The 18,003-nt window shown below is 38.5% G+C and overlaps 1 protein-coding gene across 12 annotated transcripts in view; it reads left to right on the top strand.

The window, feature by feature from the left end:
• LOC114160803 (ELKS/Rab6-interacting/CAST family member 1-like) overlaps positions 1 to 18,003 on the top strand; it is a 127,762-nt gene that overhangs the window by 46,119 nt on the left and 63,640 nt on the right. For 8 of the 12 annotated variants that reach the window (XR_003598856.1, XR_003598857.1, XM_028043611.1 and 5 more), the window contains 3 exons: positions 4,914 to 4,925; positions 13,503 to 13,638; positions 17,399 to 17,530. Coding sequence is in view for 9 of the 12 variants with exons in the window: in XM_028043611.1 (XP_027899412.1) it covers positions 4,914 to 4,925; positions 13,503 to 13,638; positions 17,399 to 17,530 (280 nt within the window). In the remaining 3 variants the exon portion in view is untranslated. The remainder of the gene's footprint in view (positions 1 to 4,913; positions 4,926 to 13,502; positions 13,639 to 17,398; positions 17,531 to 18,003) is intronic. The other 4 variants (XR_003598858.1, XM_028043618.1, XM_028043615.1 and 1 more) reach the window with 1 other exon arrangement.

The following is an 18,003-nucleotide window of genomic DNA, read 5'->3' as shown; positions in this document are numbered from 1 at the left end:
ATATTCTTTTATTGAAAGTTGGCTCATATGGTGTTTAACTGACCCTGTGGAAGAACAGTAAGTCCTAATAAACACCTGGACTTTTCAGGTTGTTCTAACGACAGCCATAAGCAAAGAGAAGTATCTTAATTAAGCCTAAAAGAAGATTTAACTTAAAAAAAAAAGAAGCTAAATACTTTGTTAATGTTCCAAGAAAATCACATTGAAGCGGGCTAAAACTCCAGGACAACAAACTTCCAGAGAAGAAAAGAGGGCTGCAGCATACTGATTTAATTCACATTCCTTTGAATATTTCTGAAACCGCTGTGTCTTTATTCTCCCGATTAGGACTCTGATGAAAACATTGTGCTCTGAAAACAATTGAGAGTTTGTCCAATTAAAGTGAATTAACCAGTCAGTTCCACCTTTCTTTTTATTCTCAGTTAAGCTAAATTTGCTTTCAGAGCTTTTGCTGTGTGGACTGTTAGGCTTGTGGAGGAATCATCCAGAATTCAAATTTATTGTGACCATTGTTGTTGCGCAACACCCCCCCCCTCCTTTCTGTCTCTACTCTCTCACTCTCGTACTTCCTCTTCTGAGAGGGGAGATGTGCTACCAGCTCTCCGTCTAACGGGTACGTTGAGTTTCCTAAATCTGCTGGGATTTACCCTGTCCAGAACTGAAGTAAACTCTGTTTAAGCTGGTTTCGAGAAACGATTCGCCTGGTTATCTGACGGCCTACATCCAGGTGTCCCACCCTTCTTCCCCCTGTGAATTAGCCAGACTGAGCAGCCTACAGCCAACTAGTTTCACAGAGCACACCTGTTAACGGTCGCTCGTTCTCTATTTTGCAACTTGCATTTGTTATTGAACCAGGTAGGTTTTAGTGACTCGGGCGAGTCCCAAGGATGATGTTTTAAATATGGGCTACCAGCAACCTAAAAACATTTTCCACTTCTTCCTCTCCAGAATCAAACATCACAGCTATTTTACAACCATCAAAGAACTTTAAGGTGACTCATTAACTGAATGTCCACAACATCTTTTAGATTTTCTTTATGCTAAATATTTTATTAGTAAGGCATTTTTGCAAGGGTCAGTACAGCTTAATTCAGTAGCAGAAATAATCAAATAAGTAAAATCAATCATCTAGTCTATCTTTCCCTACCGCTGATACTGAGAACTAAAAAAGGGAACCTTTGAGAGAGACGGACGGAGTTTGGCGTTTCGAACCCCAGACCTGGCACGATGATGAAGAAGGTGTTGCAACAGGAGGAAGATGTTGATCGATGAAGGCCAGGATCTCCGCAGGTCCGATGAGCTTCTTCTCCGCATGGATGCTGAGGTCACACAGGACTTGGTGCTGGCAGGAAAAAAGGCACCAGTTCTTCTTCCTTGTCTTTGTCTTCATCTTTGTCTTTGGGGTCAGAACCCAGCCGATGAGAGAAGTGCGATTTGAAGCCACAGATTGTGGGCCAGACGGGTTGGTCCCCATGAGCAGGACAGTCTTCGTCTCCGTGGCCCCGGCTCTTCTTCAGCTGCAGAGTTCTTTGTCCATCTCGATCTTGGCTCGAAGCTGCCCGGAGGATCCAACGAACGGTTCCTCTTTTGCACCCACCTTTTATAGGGTTCATCTGTCTGCTTAGACAGATGATCTCATATCCGTCACTGTCTTAAGAGACATCATGTCATGATGTCTGTGCCAATGTCTCAGGGTTGCTCAACCTCCTGTGTCCATATAAGGTGCTGATCATCTCTGCTCTCCTGTTAGTTCCCCTTTTTCCCTTCCTGTCACCTTTCACCTACCATCTACCTCCAACATATCAGTGATGTTTAATTGCAGTTACACCTTTTTACACCATTTCAAGTTTAATGTCAAAATCACATTTATCACATTTATTTTCTTTAGCTTCTCTGATCTATCATTCATTTATGATTTTATAACCATAACTTATTAGTTACTCTTATTATGATCTTAATGTGAGTTATTACAGATGTTTTTCTGAAAAGAAACCAAGAATAATACATGATTCTAATTATTTACTACTAAAGTTACAGTTACTTGTTTTTCTTGTAGGTGTTCCCACAAATATAAGTGTAAGTATTATTACAAGTAAATCAATATTAATATAAGTATTTTACTTTGAATCTTATCCAATTACTAATAATGTTTAGATTTCATTCTTTAAAACTTTACCTTTAAACTAAGGAATAGTCTCAGCTATTTTTATAAATCTGCAGGCTGGAAACTTCCTCTTTTTCCAGGAAACCTGCTTTTCCTGTTTAATGACTCTCTCTGACTGACTATGATTTCTTATGATTAGATAGAAAAAAGTAGAATTAAAGCAAAGTTTGCATGAGACAAAACAACACACACAACCAGATTTATTTTATTGACACTTAAGTCTAATGTTGGGCCTTGATGTCACTTGAGTGATTCATTTTAAAGATAACTTTATTTATTATTACTGTTAAACTAAAATCTCCAGCATGGGGAAGTGGGATGAGCTCGGATTTTCTTGACACCATTTCAACGCCACACTTTCCCATCTCTTATAGATTTATTTTATAATACAAATACATAGTTTTAGTTAGTCTACAAGAACCAACTAACAGTTTTTATTTATTTTATTTTTTATCTCTGACTCCATTTCTTACCTACCAAGTTTATTTGTAATAACACTTTTCAGCAACAAGGCAGTTCGGAGATAAAAACGTAACACAGTAACCGAATATGAAACAAGCAACAAACGTTACATTTTGTGACGAAGACGATTACAGAGATAACTTATTCAACCGAAAGCAAAGCCTGTTCTTCACAAGAGGAATTTTATTTGAATTAGTTACATTTTGTGCAGAATTTTACTGTCTAAAATAGACAGACAAAAAAATAGACAAGAGTCTTCAGGGTTCCTACATAATATCGACAAATCTGGAATTAGAATGAAAATTTAAATTTTAAAGTTCTTATTTATATGTAAATATGAACCATCATTTGTCTTCATTTGCCACATGGCACCTTTAGTTAAAATTTTAACAAATTAATTTTTGGGGTTTTCTGAAAACCCACAGATACTTTTCAGGTCTTTCTCACTTTAACTGAAAAATTCAATGCATTTTATTTGGACTTTGGTTTATGCAGAAAGTAGTAATAATTCAAGTAGATGAAAAATGAAATGTGCTGTGCATTTTTATTCAATATTTTGTTGAACCAACTTCTTTAGGGCTCAATTTCTTTAGGTCCTCTTGTTGTGTATTCTTTGTAAAAAAGATTAGATTTAGTTGTGAACTTTGACCTGATCTGGTCTTTTGTGACCAGTTCACCTTCATTCACATATTTTCAGTGTGCTCCAGATGACTTTAGGTAAACAGAAAATGGAGATTGTTATGCTTTTCTTCACAGAACACCTGAAATTATATTTACTTCTAAAGAGAGTTGGATTTATTTGGCTTGAATTGTTTCTCTTCTACTTCATACTTATGGTTTACTGTAACGATCTTCCACCCAAGTTTCTCAAACACGATTTTTTCGCTCTTTCAGTTTTGACTCATGTAATTATTGAGCCAAATTGCCTCTCTGTATTAACATGTTATCCCAGCAGGTAGATATGATTTTTTTCACAAATGAGCTTTCGTAACCCTTCAGACCTGACCCTGTAACGCTACAAGTACAGATGGGAAATTTATCCGTAGCTTTTCTGGGAATAATGTTGTGTTTTTTTTTTCTTTTTTCGCCTGACAGGTAGCTAACAGGTATGTCAGAGAAGAATAGAAACGCCTTTGGCCTGCTGTTAGCCTGGCCAGGCCGGGGCTGACTCTGAGCTCAGAGCGATCCGCAGAAACATGTCTAATAAAAAGTTCAGCTGCAGTTTAAACACGAGAGCAACAAGAGCAAAAATCAGACTTTCTCTTCCCCTCTCGTGAAAATCCAGCTGTACTGGTACCGGATTATTTATTTCAGGAACTGGGATGGTAATTGGAGCAGACTAAAGTGACTTCACACTGAGGGGAAATGGAGCTGAAAATCTGCCCCAATGGCCAAAATAAAGGATTTGGAAGGACGAGTGGAAAACAGAGAGAGGGGGAGCAGCAGGGGAAGTGAAAGAAAGGTGGTAGAGGAAGAAAAACAGAAAGTCATTTATTAATGGGTGGAGATGCAAGAAACCTAACAGGTTTGGGGCAGATTTGTACCTACAGGCGCAACTAATGAGAAATTCAGCGATTTTATAGCTGCATTGTTCGGCTATGGACTAACTGTCTCTGGCATATTGTCATTAGCATGTTCTCAAGCATAAAATCATGCTGGAATTGGGGCTTTGCCAACTTAAGCATGTGAACCGATTTATGGACACTGGAAAATTACTTTTTAATTTTTATATTTTTATACCTTGAAAGTTGCAGCAGGAAATTTAGTAAAGGCTCTCAGATCCCCAGAGTGCATGCTGTCAGTGTGGGAATTTCAATAACCAGTGCAGTCCATTCAAGAAATAATAATATTGAACTTGGACCCATCTCATGCTTTGATTGGCTAATTTACTGCAGTTTTATTGGTGTAGGGGTGATTTGAGGAAAGTAGGACTCTTATTACTTAAATGTTAATTTATAAAATAAAGCAAGAAGCTATCTGGTGTCTGTCTGCTTGCCTGTCTGCTTGCCTGTCTGTCTGCTTGCCTGCCTGCCTGCCTGCCTGTCTATCTGTCTGTCTGTCTGTCTGCCCAGTCGTGTCTGTCTCTTTCTATAAATGTCCGTCAGTTGTCTCTCTTTGGTTAATGATATTTCTCTCTCAGCTCTGCTGTCTTTCCTGTTCTTTGAAGATTGATCAAGCCGGCTAACCCAGTGCTCAACTCTTCTTTCCCCTCTCTCACCTTTCCCTTTTCCTTTTCTCTGTCTTTCTTTTATCTTTATGATGCCACGTTTTCTGCTGCGCTACCCAGTCTTGCCTCAAGGTTAGTACCGCACGCCTATCTTTCTTCCAAAGCCCGTCTCCCTGCTTTTTTTTTCATCTCTCTCCTTCGTTGTCATACTGCGTGTCCTTGCATAGAGACACTCTTTCACTCTGTCATAAACTCAGCGTCTAATAATTCTCGTCATGTCTTTCATGTCTTTGAAGGAGACACCTTGACTTGTTCTTCACTCTCTCTGTCACATCGCTGCCTTTTTGAACAGGAAACATTGTTGTCTCTTCCTTTCTCTCTGTTATATAACACCTGCCCTGGTCTCTTCAGCATTTTAGAATTTTAACATCGATATCTGCAGTTTTTATCAAAAAAAAAAGTTCATATAGTTATAGTTAATAATATGGTTACATTTGATATAGCCTTTGTCTTTGTGGACAGGTTCTTATCTTGCCTTGTATCTCAGCTCACAACTATTATTTCTTTTATTAAAACAGGTACATTTATATTATGAAATATTTTTTTATATATTAAAAGTAGGTTTTTAGCTTTTCTTTTTTAAAGATACTTGAAAACATCCACATTAAGACTGATTGCTATGAGTTCTGCACAGCATGTAATCCTCAAGTTAACATGTGATTTATCTTTATTTTTCTGGTTGGAAATTTCTGCTGCCTGATATTCATAGAAATACTGTAATATAAGAGCATCATTTACAACTAAGAGCTGAAATTTTCTTTGACTTTTAGGGACTTCCATCTCCTCTCCAGAGGTCACCATCTAATGACATTTCAGTGTGCGATATCTGGGGTCTGAATATGCTCCTATTTCATAGACATATCAAAATCCTATAAACTTTCTGACCTACACATTGCAATCAACCACATAATAACCACTTCTTCCTTCTGGTTTTTACATAAATCTTCTGATCTGACTGTTTTGTGCACTCAGACGTGTTGTTAAATATCCACAGTACCAGCTCTTCCTTTGCTGTTTCTTTTTTTTATTTTTTAATTTCACCAACTTCTAACGGCATGAGTCTCCTGGCATCTTGTCTGCCTTTTCATTGCCGGTTTTCTGCAGCTTTGTGATTCCGCTACAGAAAGGGGAAAAAAAAGCAAACAAAAAAGTTAGTACTATCTCACTTTCTGCTAGATGACAGAGAGAGTATTTTTTTTTCTTCCTCTCTTCTGTATTTTCTATTTCTGGTTTTGATCTGAGCTGAGAAACTCTGCAAATGTCTGACTTCAAGGTTTCCAGAGCTTAAAATGGGATTGCAGGGCTTCTCTTTGTTTGTGTGCTTGTGTGTTTGATCTAGTGGAGGTCCTGAGCGTTGAGGTTGTGCAGGGATTTGTCAGCTTTTGGATGACAGCAAGTATAGGCCCGCTCACGCTATCAAAAAATAAGCAGAGTGCTTTTTTTTTTATTATTATTGTTGTTGTTTTGTGCTGCACACATGTACAAGAACACATCTGAGAATGAATTTGGCAGCAATTAGTTGAAAACCCCAAAGCGCTGAAAGCTGCTGAGATTTAACTCATTAAATTCACTCACACTTTTAAAGAGAATGAAAAAGCTTTTGTTGGTTCAAAAGTAAACGTCTGTAGTGGAATTCACGCTGCTCATTGCTTCTGTTTTTACTTTAACATCACAATGTAATCAACCTTGTTTTTTTTCCGTTTTGCATGCAATTAAAAGTACTTTGTTGTTATTTAATATGTGAAGTCAGAGCAGACTCCAGTCATTTTGGTGTCCAAGGCAAAATTGCGATTTGCTGTGTAGAAAACCTGAATGTTCCTGTCTTTGTTCCCCGTGTAAACAATATTTACCCCCAAATATATTTTATTTCACAGCTTTAGCGAAACTTTGTTGTTTTCTGTTTCTGTGCTATTTCATTGGCACAGAAAAATCAGACTTTTAGAGAAATTCTGTGTGGACAGAGGCAGCAAATATTTCCTAAGTGCATCTGTACAGAACAAATTTAGATTACATTTATCTGCTGCTGAACGATAAAAGCAAAACAAGAAGCTGAGACAGAATCCTTCATGTCTTTAACATGACCTTCTGAAGATGAGATAATGGATTTACAAAGGAAAGGACATAAATAGGATTTAATGACTGTTTTAGAAATGTGTTGATCCAAGGATGCCAATCCTCCCTGCAGTTATCAAACATTTGATTTTTGGGTTTTTATGATTTCTACTAGCTTCATTACATTACTGTGCTTGGTAGCAAGGTAAACTTGGATTTTTCCAGTCTTGTTAGTCACAGTTGCTTGCTTGATATTTGGGGAAGTTAAGAAGAGCAGATGTTTTCTTGTAGATATTTCTGGATTTATACAGATATATGGACGACTACCTTATGTTTATTCATCCTTCCCATTTTGAGGGGTTACTCCAAATACAAAACAAACAAACAAAAAAAACATTTTCTGCTATATTTATACCCAAGAAAAACAGAAGAAAAGTTGTGAATTACTGAGAAGAATTACTGAAAAATCGGATAATCATAAAATTTACATTTTAGATCTTAAATTTGTTTCAAGAGGATTGCTGGGGTGCCAAAGAATTTGTTGTTTAATTTTGAGTGTCAGTTTTTGTTACTAAAATTAAATATAATTTTTTTTAAGAGTTCTCCCATATCTTTACCAGGAGTGTCAATAAATGTGGCCAGCAATGCACGCACTAATTTATTTACTCCTAATCTCTTTTCTACGGTCATTAATGAATTTATATAGCAAGTTGTTTTCTTCTTTATCTCTAAAAATTTTTTTGTAAGGTTTATTACCACACTTTATAGTTGGTAAGATGTATTTATTATGCTTTGAATCATGGTTTATAATCTTCTTTTTCTATAACGAGAAAGCCAAATTCATATTTTCCTCCTTTTTTTTCCAAAGGAAGTACCGAGTTCCCTGTGGTTAGAAGGAAATGCTTGATGTTAATTTTGGGCGAACTACTAGCAGTAAACATACATGAGGCCCACAAGCATTTTTTGATCAAATATTTATACAGGAGTCCAAATGTAATATTAATATCACCTTTATGTGGCTGCCCGAGTATGAGCAGCATGCTAATGAGGGCGGTTGGAAAGTTTACTGAAATTTCTCAGATTGCACGTGTGTCTTCCTGCTAATTAAAAGCAATAATCTGTATTTTTCACTGCCATGAAGTTTAGTGTGTGTGTTTTTTTAAAAATGTTTTCTGTAGTCATTTGCAACGACTCCAAATGTGTTTTTATGTGTTTTGAAGGGATTTAATTCCAAAAAGCTAAAGACGGTTAACAAGTATACCAGTGTGGGTTAATCTTAGCACATGTTATATATTTACTAAGGATCCCATGTTGTTTGTACAGTATGTGTTTACATCTGTGTGAATCTTGGCACATAGATATTGGGTGTTTGCGTTGTGTTATGTGTGAGTTTGGTTTTTGTGTGTGGTCCGACCCAGAGAAACTCTCTCCGTGCGTCGGGAAAACGCTTCGCCGTGCATGTTTGCTCTTTGCCTCTGTGTGTGCAGGTTCCCATGTTGTGTTTACAGCGTTGCGGTTCGGGAAATTCTCCTGTAATTCCGGTTCCTCCGGCGATTAGCTTCAGTTGTCTGAAAATTATTTTTGCAGGAGGATAGAAGCAAATATTTTGCATATTCAACTTTGAAGCAGTGGGCTACAGATGAACGGGGCCACTGGGTTTAAAGGGCAGTGCTACCTGAAAAAAAAGAAAAACAGCTCCAGTGAAAGTTTATTCCTATCAGAGAAGTATTATTTTCAACATGTTTGTAAGTATAAACAATTCTGTTTGGGTTGTGTATCACAGTAAAACAGTAACAGGGACCAAACATCTGTTACACTATATAAGAAAATAGATTTCAGCAGGAAGCTCGGAGATCATAAATTAAAAAAAATGAAGCATTACATTTCATTTAAAGAATGATGCAAGAATTACTTCAGGCATGTAACAAGCCAATATGCCAATCTCATTATATGAATGTCTTCAGGTCTTAGGTAGGAACTTAAAATCATCAGTAACTTTTAAGTTAAGCTGTTCAATTTTTACTTTGAAGTTATAATTCATAACATTCACATATTTCAGAAAAATCAAAGGCAATGACCCTTAAAGCCCACGGTTCCCACCCAACCTTTCATTTAATATGACTTCTGTGCACATTAAGCTTAATAAAAAGAAATATAGGGTTAAAGTGTTTATTTTAACTTTTATCCTATTATAGAAGTAACACACATGCAGGAGAAAAGTGCTTTATTTCGGTGGGCCCGTCTTCTCATCTGGTGTGCCTCCACTTGAGCGTCTGGTGGCGTGTATTTGGTGTCTAATGGGATCTATAAACTCCTACTGGCGCATTTAACTACCTTATTAGAAAATATTAGTCGGAATGGCTAGCCTTACACCCCACTTGGTTTGCACTGCTACCACTGTGTTATTTAAAGCATGAAGTTTTATGCTTTGGGACAAATAAATGTACATTAATCACAAAAAGGAAAACAAATTTCTTGTTTGGAGGGCGATTGGTTAGTTTAGTTTGAAAATGTTTAGTTTTTGACCTGCAGATCGCTGGTTCCTCAGTTGAGGGAGTTCAGTCACTGTCTGACTTTATGCCAAAACTTTCAAGGAAATTGATTTGAAAAGTGGGTCAAAACAGCCAGTTCAGGTGAGCTTAAAAATATATCAAAATAGTCCAGGCTAGTATTTAAACAAATGTTTCATTGTCCTTAAAAAGTAAGAAAAAATAAGTGTGAAAGCAGAAAGAGTGTATGAAAGAGAGTGTTGAGTCAATGGGAAAATTGTTTTCCACTTGCCTATACACTCATATATATAAATATATATATACAGCAAATGTAGCGTGGAGTTAGGAAACCTCAGCGATCCAACCAGATGTTTGGGGCTTCCTGGAAATCCTCCAATAGGAACATTCCTGCCTGTTTATGACCTGTTACACGCAGGCAGGGCGTATAGGACAAAACTGAACCCCAAATATTGAAATAACCGTATCCCACAGTTACTGAACATGGAAGCTAAAATCATGGCCTAACAAAGGGAACAAAATAACAAACGAGAGAGCTCACTTACTACATCTGCGTTCTCGCTTAACATTCGAACTCAGTTTTGGATGTAAACGCAAGAGCTGCACACGGCTCTTCCAAAAACGCAAACCTATAAGTTAGAAACTTAAATGCACACAAACACAACCCCTGATGATTATTTTGCGAGCTTTGAACATGCAGGTGTGGCTGAGCAGTTTTGGCTTCATCTGTGCTTTTCATTTTCTCTTCTCCCAGATATCTCAGGACCGTTTGGAATTAGGCCCTCTGGACCTCTTAGCAAACAGATTTTATGCTACCCTTTTTTGCCAGTATCATTTCTCAACTTTTCTGGCAGCGATATTGATATAAAAGCCACTTGATGGATTACTCCTGTTACTTTGAGTAACTTTAGAAGGCAGTTTATGGCTTACACAGACAAGGAAGATGAAAGCAAAGGCTTGTAATAAAATAGTTATATATTTGAATACATTTATCTTTTTTTTTTTTTGCTGTGCACTGAGTAAAGCGAACTAAAAGCACTTTCAAAGATGGTTAGGTCTAAGAGTAAATCTGAGATATGTTGAGACTCGAAGGTCATATGAAATTTCAAACCTGTTTACACTTTCTGTGACAAATAACACGGGAGCAAATTCAAGAAGCCATTTGTTAATGTTGGATATGGAAGAATCAAAGTTCAGTTCTGAAATGGCATCCAAAGGCAGATCTGCTCCTAAAATTAGCCCCAAAGAGAGAGAGAGAAAAACCCCAAAACATTCACTGTGTACTAAAGTTGTAACAAAACACACGAGATTTCGTGATATTTAAATACTATAAATGCAATGTCATAGTTTTTATTTAGTGGTTCAAATTAATATATTAGATTGAAAAACACAAAAGCATTTTCAACAAATATAAAAAACTATGTTTGGACTTATGAAAAGAGAAAAGATGTCTGATTCTTGGTTTGCTCAAAAAATCTTTCTAAAATCTTGACTGGTTCTTGAGTCCTTAAAATCATTTATCATCCAAATAAAGAGTCAGAAACTACTCATACCTCATACAGACTCAGGTGTAACGTAACCTGTAAATTTAACTTTATGTTTCTTATGATGAGAGGGTGAGAGGAGACTAAAGTAACATCTTGCGATAAAAATTCAGAATAAGGACCCTTTTTATTCATTTATCAAGTGACTAACTGCTTTGACCTTTAAATGAATCAGTTAAAGGGTTAAATCGCTGCTTAGGGTTTCACAATCTGTAGCTCTACTTTCAATACTTCCTCTTCAAGTGTTGGTGTAGAGATGTCATCTCAAACATGAGACGACTCCTTGACATGAGATGTTTTTCTTACAGATGTGAAGAATGCAGAGCTTCCTGTGATCATTTTTTTCTTAATCGTTGGCCAGCAACTTTGGCCAGTTGCCGATTATTTTCTGCACCTGTTGCTGTTAATAGATATGTGTGTCTTGGTGTTTCAGTGAAAACTGCTTTAGGAATGGGGATGAACTACAGAGTGCTATGTGAATTTTCCCCTCCTCTCCCTGTGTCTACAAAGGATTATCAGTGTGTCTGAAAACATTGCTGATGTTGGGAATAATTTTTGTACAACACATATGTATATAAAAGTCCACAGAGCAGAAAGACTTGGTGTAGTCATGGACACAGGAACTACCTAGCCTGCAGTCATGTCGGTATTTTTTCAAATAACATTTCTTGGGTTTTCCTTTGTGTTATGATTCAGTGGATGTTATTAGGTTTTATTTCTTCCACATTCGTGCCTGCGTAGATGTCTGGAATGTATGAGAGGTCCTGATCAAGTAAAGCTGCTGTGTTATCTGATAGCTCTGTGACACAGCCACAATGGCTTCCAGGCCTCTTAAACAGGGATTAAACTCTTTCTCCACGTTGCAAAGCCGGGATCTCCCGCAAGGAATAACTTTTCTGCTCTTCCCACTCTTTTACTGCTCCGCTCAGTCTCCTTCATTTTCGCCGTGATGATTTAAACCCTGCTTCCCGACACTCGGTAATCCTTGTGCGACAAGACCCTGCTGCTTCCCGCTGTGCAGACATCAGAAATGTCATCTCGTCGTTGATTAATAGCTTTTCACCAAATTCCTTTACTGATTTTGACGTTATATCGACCCGGGGGTATTTAGTGGAGCATTGTGTTGCACAGATTTCTGCTGCACCGTTATAATTTCTTGACCATATATTTCAGCTTGTCACTATTTAAGCAACAATTTTATTACTTTAGATCCTTGCAAATGCTTTTATAACCCTGGAACATTTTCACTGTTTTATGTTTCAGCAGCATCTTTAACGTGTTTTGGGGGAGATTTTATGAAATAGATCAACACAAAATAGTCAGTTTTTGTGAAGTAGAAAGAAAACGATGTTGGAAGCATTTTTTAATCAGTAGAAATGTGATAACCGTGTATTTGATTCTGCCCTGCTGACTCAATAAAACCAACTTTTAATACAGTTGTATCATTTGGTGCTCGTCTCTACCAGCAGACAATTTTACTCATCCGTCTTTGATAAAACAGCTCAATCTCTGTCAGACTGAACGGAGAGTGTGAGCATTTTTAAAAATATTTTAGGTCCAATGAAATCCGCAAAAATTAACCATGAAATGACATAAGGTCTCCATCCAAATGCCACGATCTATCTAACATCCGCACACATCGCCCATCTCCTGCACCTCTTTCTGAGAATGAAAATGATCACGGCCTAATTACGTTTTTTCATGTTTACGTTCTGAAACGTTCCTCCACATCTAGAGGGAACTGCACCCTAGTGGCTGCATTTCCTAATTACAACGAGAGTTTAACTAGCACATGGAAAGCATAAGGGCGGTGACACTTGACAGCTTTTGAAATGGGTGGTCCCAATTACATGCCTAAAGGGACCATAAATGGGCACGTAATGGTTTTTGGCCATGTTGGGAACTGAGCAGCTGTCCTTGAGATGTTAAAAGCTTGGATATTTGTCCTAACTTTGCTTTAAACATGTCCGCAACTTTCTCCATAACCTGTCTCCTGTCTTGCTTGGTCTCCATGACGTTTGTTCACTTCTCTTAGAAACCTCTGAGGCCTGCAGTCATGCTGAAATTAATGTACAGGCTGACTTCTGAAAAGTGGCACTGAATTTTGCTTACGAGACTGAACATAAATGCACCATGAGTTTTTTTTTTTATTATTATTCTCGTTTGAAAAAACAAAAATCTTATTTATTGGGGTGAGCTTATTTTAGGTATGAATGATCTACATGCTCATTTTTAATGGCTTAGCAAGACTGTGATAATAATAATTGAAAAATGAGTGTAGAAAATGTTTAAGTCTTTGCAGCTGTACAAGGAAAACAACTGTCTAACGAAGCATAGCGTACTTTGGTGGAAGATCACTCCGACTCAAAAAGCAAATCAGGAAGAATTATTGGAGGCTCTTGTCTTGGCACAGTTTGAATTAATAACTCACATTGTGAGCTATTATCTAATCTATATTTGCTTCAGTGAGGTCGGCTTTTAAATCATCAACCAATAAAAAAAAAAAACGTCACTCATAAACTCACAGTTGTCCCGTGTTTTTCCAGGCAAATTAAGGACCAATCGAAGAAGGTCGCCAACCTGAAACACAAAGAGCAGCTGGAAAAGAATCGAAATGCCCAGCTGATGGAGGACGCCAAGAAGCGGGAGGACAACCTCAACGAAAGTTCTCAGCAAATAAAGGTGAGGAAAGCGGTAGAGGCGAGGCGGGGAGCTTCAGGAAGGTGGAGAAAAGTTTTTCTTTGTGTCCTTTGAGTAACTTCTGCTACAACACCATGTTGTCATAACGTGATACAGAGCAGCCCGAGGCAATGTCAAACACACTCACTCTCACACACTGCAGCTCTCAGCTGAGAACATGTGAGAAGGGGAAGCCAAGGTGGATAATTGGCAGGGGGAGCCGATAGAAGATGGAGAAGAGGGAAGTGATGAGTAGAAAAATGAGAGCAGATTAAAGCAGAGAGAGGGGGGGAAATGAAATTAATGCTTTTTGGGTTTTAAAAAGCTTCTTTGTGGTCGGAGAGCATTTCCTAATTGTTTGCCGGGTCCATCAAGTCACCCGAGATAGGAGCCGTATGCGGTGTGATGATTTTGTGTGGTTTTCTTCATATAGCTGAAGATAGTAGGTTTTCTTCTGCTTCTTTCTCATTTAACTTCGCCCTTTCACCTTAAATTTCTTCCCGGCTTCCCCTGACATCCTTCAGCCTGTTTTCGCTCCTCGTCCTCGCTCTTCTCTTCCAGTAATTGCTAACCTCATTGGTTCGCTGATTATAGGCAGATGAAAACTGTCGGGGTGTGTGTGTGTGTGTGTGTGTGTGTGTTTTGTGTGAACAAGCTTATGCACCCTTTAGCTATGGTTGATTTGGTTTAAGTTGTTAAGAAACTGTCATTTGCTGTGTGTGCATGTGGTTGGATGATGAGTCGATGTGAGTCACTGAGACACACGAGACCGCAGCGGTTACAACCAGAGCTTTTGTGTGTATGTGCCGGTTCCGAGCCAGTATCCATAACCTAAACAACCCTGCAGATGGTAACAAAGCAGGACTGTAAATTTAATTCGATGCAATAAGAGCCGGCTTTGTTCCAAATAAATTCTACCGTACTGTGCATAGTCAGACACCAAGTAATGTTGGCTCGCTGCGGATTCAGATTCACAGCACATGCGTTGAGATGTTCTGGAGGTTTGCTCATGGCCACTGTAATGCCTCATCGTTCCTCGTCCTCCCTGCCCCCATCACTTATTCATTCATATCTAATTTATCCTGCAAAGTCAGCTCCCCAGCAAGAAGAAAATAGATCTTTTTTCATTGGAAATTTATGGGAACTCCATGCGGTGATTTCTCTAAGCTCTGTTTGTGATCAGAATAATTCAAGGCTGATAAGGGATCAGGGTCTCCAATGCTGCTCACAGTGGCCAGCTTCTTGTGTGACATTGTCCCTTAGGTTCACTGCAATGTGGAAGTGAACCACACCAATACAACGTGTACATTTTAATAAAATGTTTTTTTTTGTTTTTTTTCCATCCTGTGTGCAAATATCTCTGAAGACACCTGGCTGGGGCCTAGTTAGTACGCTTCTTCACCATTTTGTATTTTTGTAGCCTTATTATTTCATAAGCAACAATAAGGGCATGAACCGGTACCCGAAGAACAGTACCCAAGTTTTTCAGGTACTGAATGTGGCAGCTGACTATGTCAGTATGCAAAGTCAGATCTGCCAAAGGGGCATTCATATTAATTATGACACCCAGCGGTTTAAATTATTTACTTTAATCTATTCGTGGCCTAGTGCAGAAGTCTTCAAATCCAGGTCCTGTGTGTCAGTGTTTAGATTTGTCTCTGCTTTAACTCAAATAAACAAGTCATTAGTGGGATTCTGGAGAACTTAATTGGATACTGAGGATGTGATATTTGATTCAGGTGTGTTGGACCAGGGACGCATTTAAAAGTCATAGGACACCGGATTTGAAGACCCCATGTTTAGCATAACTATTTCTGATTCAAATAAATAATATCTACCTGCAGCATGATACTTAAAATCTGATTTGATCATGGGTCTAAATCTGTCATATTTTATAAAAGACATCTTCCCCAACTCGGATCAGGACTAAAACAAATAGAAATTCATGAAATAACAAGTGAATTTAACAATATGAGCTGTGAACATTTGAATTTACCTTGAAATCCACATGGTTGTCTTCAGGTACAAGTCTTTCACTAAGTCCTCTGAATCTGATGCAAAGAAAACAGTCGTTAAACCATGGTCCTGTTTTGTTTTATCCACACGATATCGCAGATGTTTTTCTAAGACCTGGGGAAATAATACCAGCTTGTTAAAACTGGACATACATGTAACCGTTAACTGCAGCTGCCTTTGTTCTGGGAGTTGTGCTCTTTGTGCCCGCAGATGCTTCAAATGCTCATAAAGCTACATCACACTCTGAAAGGAAGGGAAAAATCCACAGACCATAATGTGTCCCGTTTTACAACTAACTCCCTTCCACCTGAGGTACACTTTGGGCCCTGTGCACATCTGGCATGAACATGTGTCCTGGGCGAGCCGATCAAAGTTGACTTGAAATCTCTTAATTGCCCGTGTGACTGTACCCGAGACACATTTTGGATTCTTTGAGTTCCAGTCATTTGGACCGCATTCAGAGGTGGTCCTCAGTGCATATTATGGTCACTTTCTTGTAGCAGTGTAAACACGAATGTCTCTCGAGTCCCACTGACGGACCACCAACTCAACTGAATGCCTCCCTTTGGTTAAAAACAACTCATTTGGCAGATCGCTGCACCAGGGTGGAGTATCCTCAGCTGCTGTTGACCATTCATTTACATAATGTTTTGGTGTTGGTAGAAATAACACATTTAGAGGTCAGTAGGGCTCTTATTTGGTTAATCTTTGCTACGGTCGAGATCGAGATGTTTCTAGATGATAATTGCACGATTAGGGCTGTTTATCGAATCAGAGCTGGTGTTTTTCTATGTTGAGCAACATGGAAAAACATGTTGCTCAACTTTCGGATGTTAAATAACAGTGGAGATTTATAAAGTTGTATCTGCAGCTGACCTGTTCGTAACTCCAACTTTAAAAATGAGAATATAGAGAAATCATTAGTTTATTACTGATGGGTGCCAACGAGTGTAGAAGGTGACATCAGCATGAATTAAGGCATTATATTTAGATTATCACAAAAAAATCATACAGTGTTAATTTTATCAGGTTTATTTTGATATGTTAAACTATTATGGTGAAATTTAAATATGTATGTTATACGTTACAGAAACATTATCTTAGAGGCTCTGTCTTGACCCTTTACATAATGTGACAAAACGCTTTGTTGGGAAAATGAGTTTATCTGAAAGGTACCCAACACGCTTTGTTTCTGTGAAACCTGGAGCTTCTTGTTTCTCATAATAAGAATTAGCACAATAGGCATGACTAGCTGTAAACACAAACTGTGTGTGTGTGTGTGTTTCTTTTAAAGAGAGCCTGAAAGCTTAAAAAGCAACTCCTCTGCAACACATTCAGCTTTTGCTAATTTGACGAAATGCCCCTTACGCAGCTACAGCATTGTTCAAAAATGTCGGGTACCAAACAAACCACAAACAGATGAACAAGATGTCCAGCAGCACAAACAGCCAACATGACGCCATAGAAAACAGACTCCTTTGTCAAAGGTCATTTTATCAATTCAGTATCTTTCTGATGCTAAATTGATCAGAAGGACATTTAAGTCATTTACCCACATGAAATACTTTTATATGCAAACTCCATGCAAACACTTGGGTATGGTGCATTCACAGATCCTAAAAAGATTGGATTTTTGCGCGTCTAACCGTTTGTCGATTTTCTCTGGTAGCAACACTCATGTCAAATCAGGTGGATAAATGCAGATATGGTCAAAACATTTTATCTTTTTCTTCTGTCCTTTTGGCAGGACTCCCTCCATCAGAAGGAGGAGCGCATTGAGGAGTTGGAGGAAGCGCTGAGGGAAAGCGTTCAGATCACAGCAGAGAGAGAGGTGGTGTTGGCCCAGGAGGAGCAGGCACGCTCACATGCCGAGAAGCAGGTAATGTGTGTGCAAGTGCATATGAACGCCTGCTGATCCGCATGAGTTTTCCCTGAATGGTAAATGTGTTACCCAACATTTATCCTAAACTTTCCCTAATTTTGGTCCATCATTTTTTTTTCTGTTGTTTTTTGGCTATTTAATTCACCTTAACAATAATTATGGAAACAAAAATGCTCTGTGACAGTCTCAAAATCGTCCGCACTAAAAGTGGGAGCAGCGACGAGTACGCCCACTCCCATCTGAGCCCCTTCAGGTGCGGCTCTGCGTGTTTACTCAGTCACTCCTCATTTAGAGCCGAGGTAAACACATACCTATTTAAAGAACAGCTTACATTCTGTCCCCTTCCACCAGCAACACACAACCGGCCATGTTTTCAAACGGAGTGCGTGCCAACCGCTTTAAGTCGTAATGCAGCTCATCTAAATGGAGACAGTGGGAGAGCTCAGGGTGGTGGTAAAAGGGAGGCTCAG

This window comes from Xiphophorus couchianus, chromosome 17, assembly GCF_001444195.1.
Source record: "Xiphophorus couchianus chromosome 17, X_couchianus-1.0, whole genome shotgun sequence".
NCBI lineage: Eukaryota > Metazoa > Chordata > Actinopteri > Cyprinodontiformes > Poeciliidae > Xiphophorus > Xiphophorus couchianus.
Note: the sequence above shows the minus strand (reverse complement) of the source record. Positions and strands in the feature narration are given on the sequence as shown.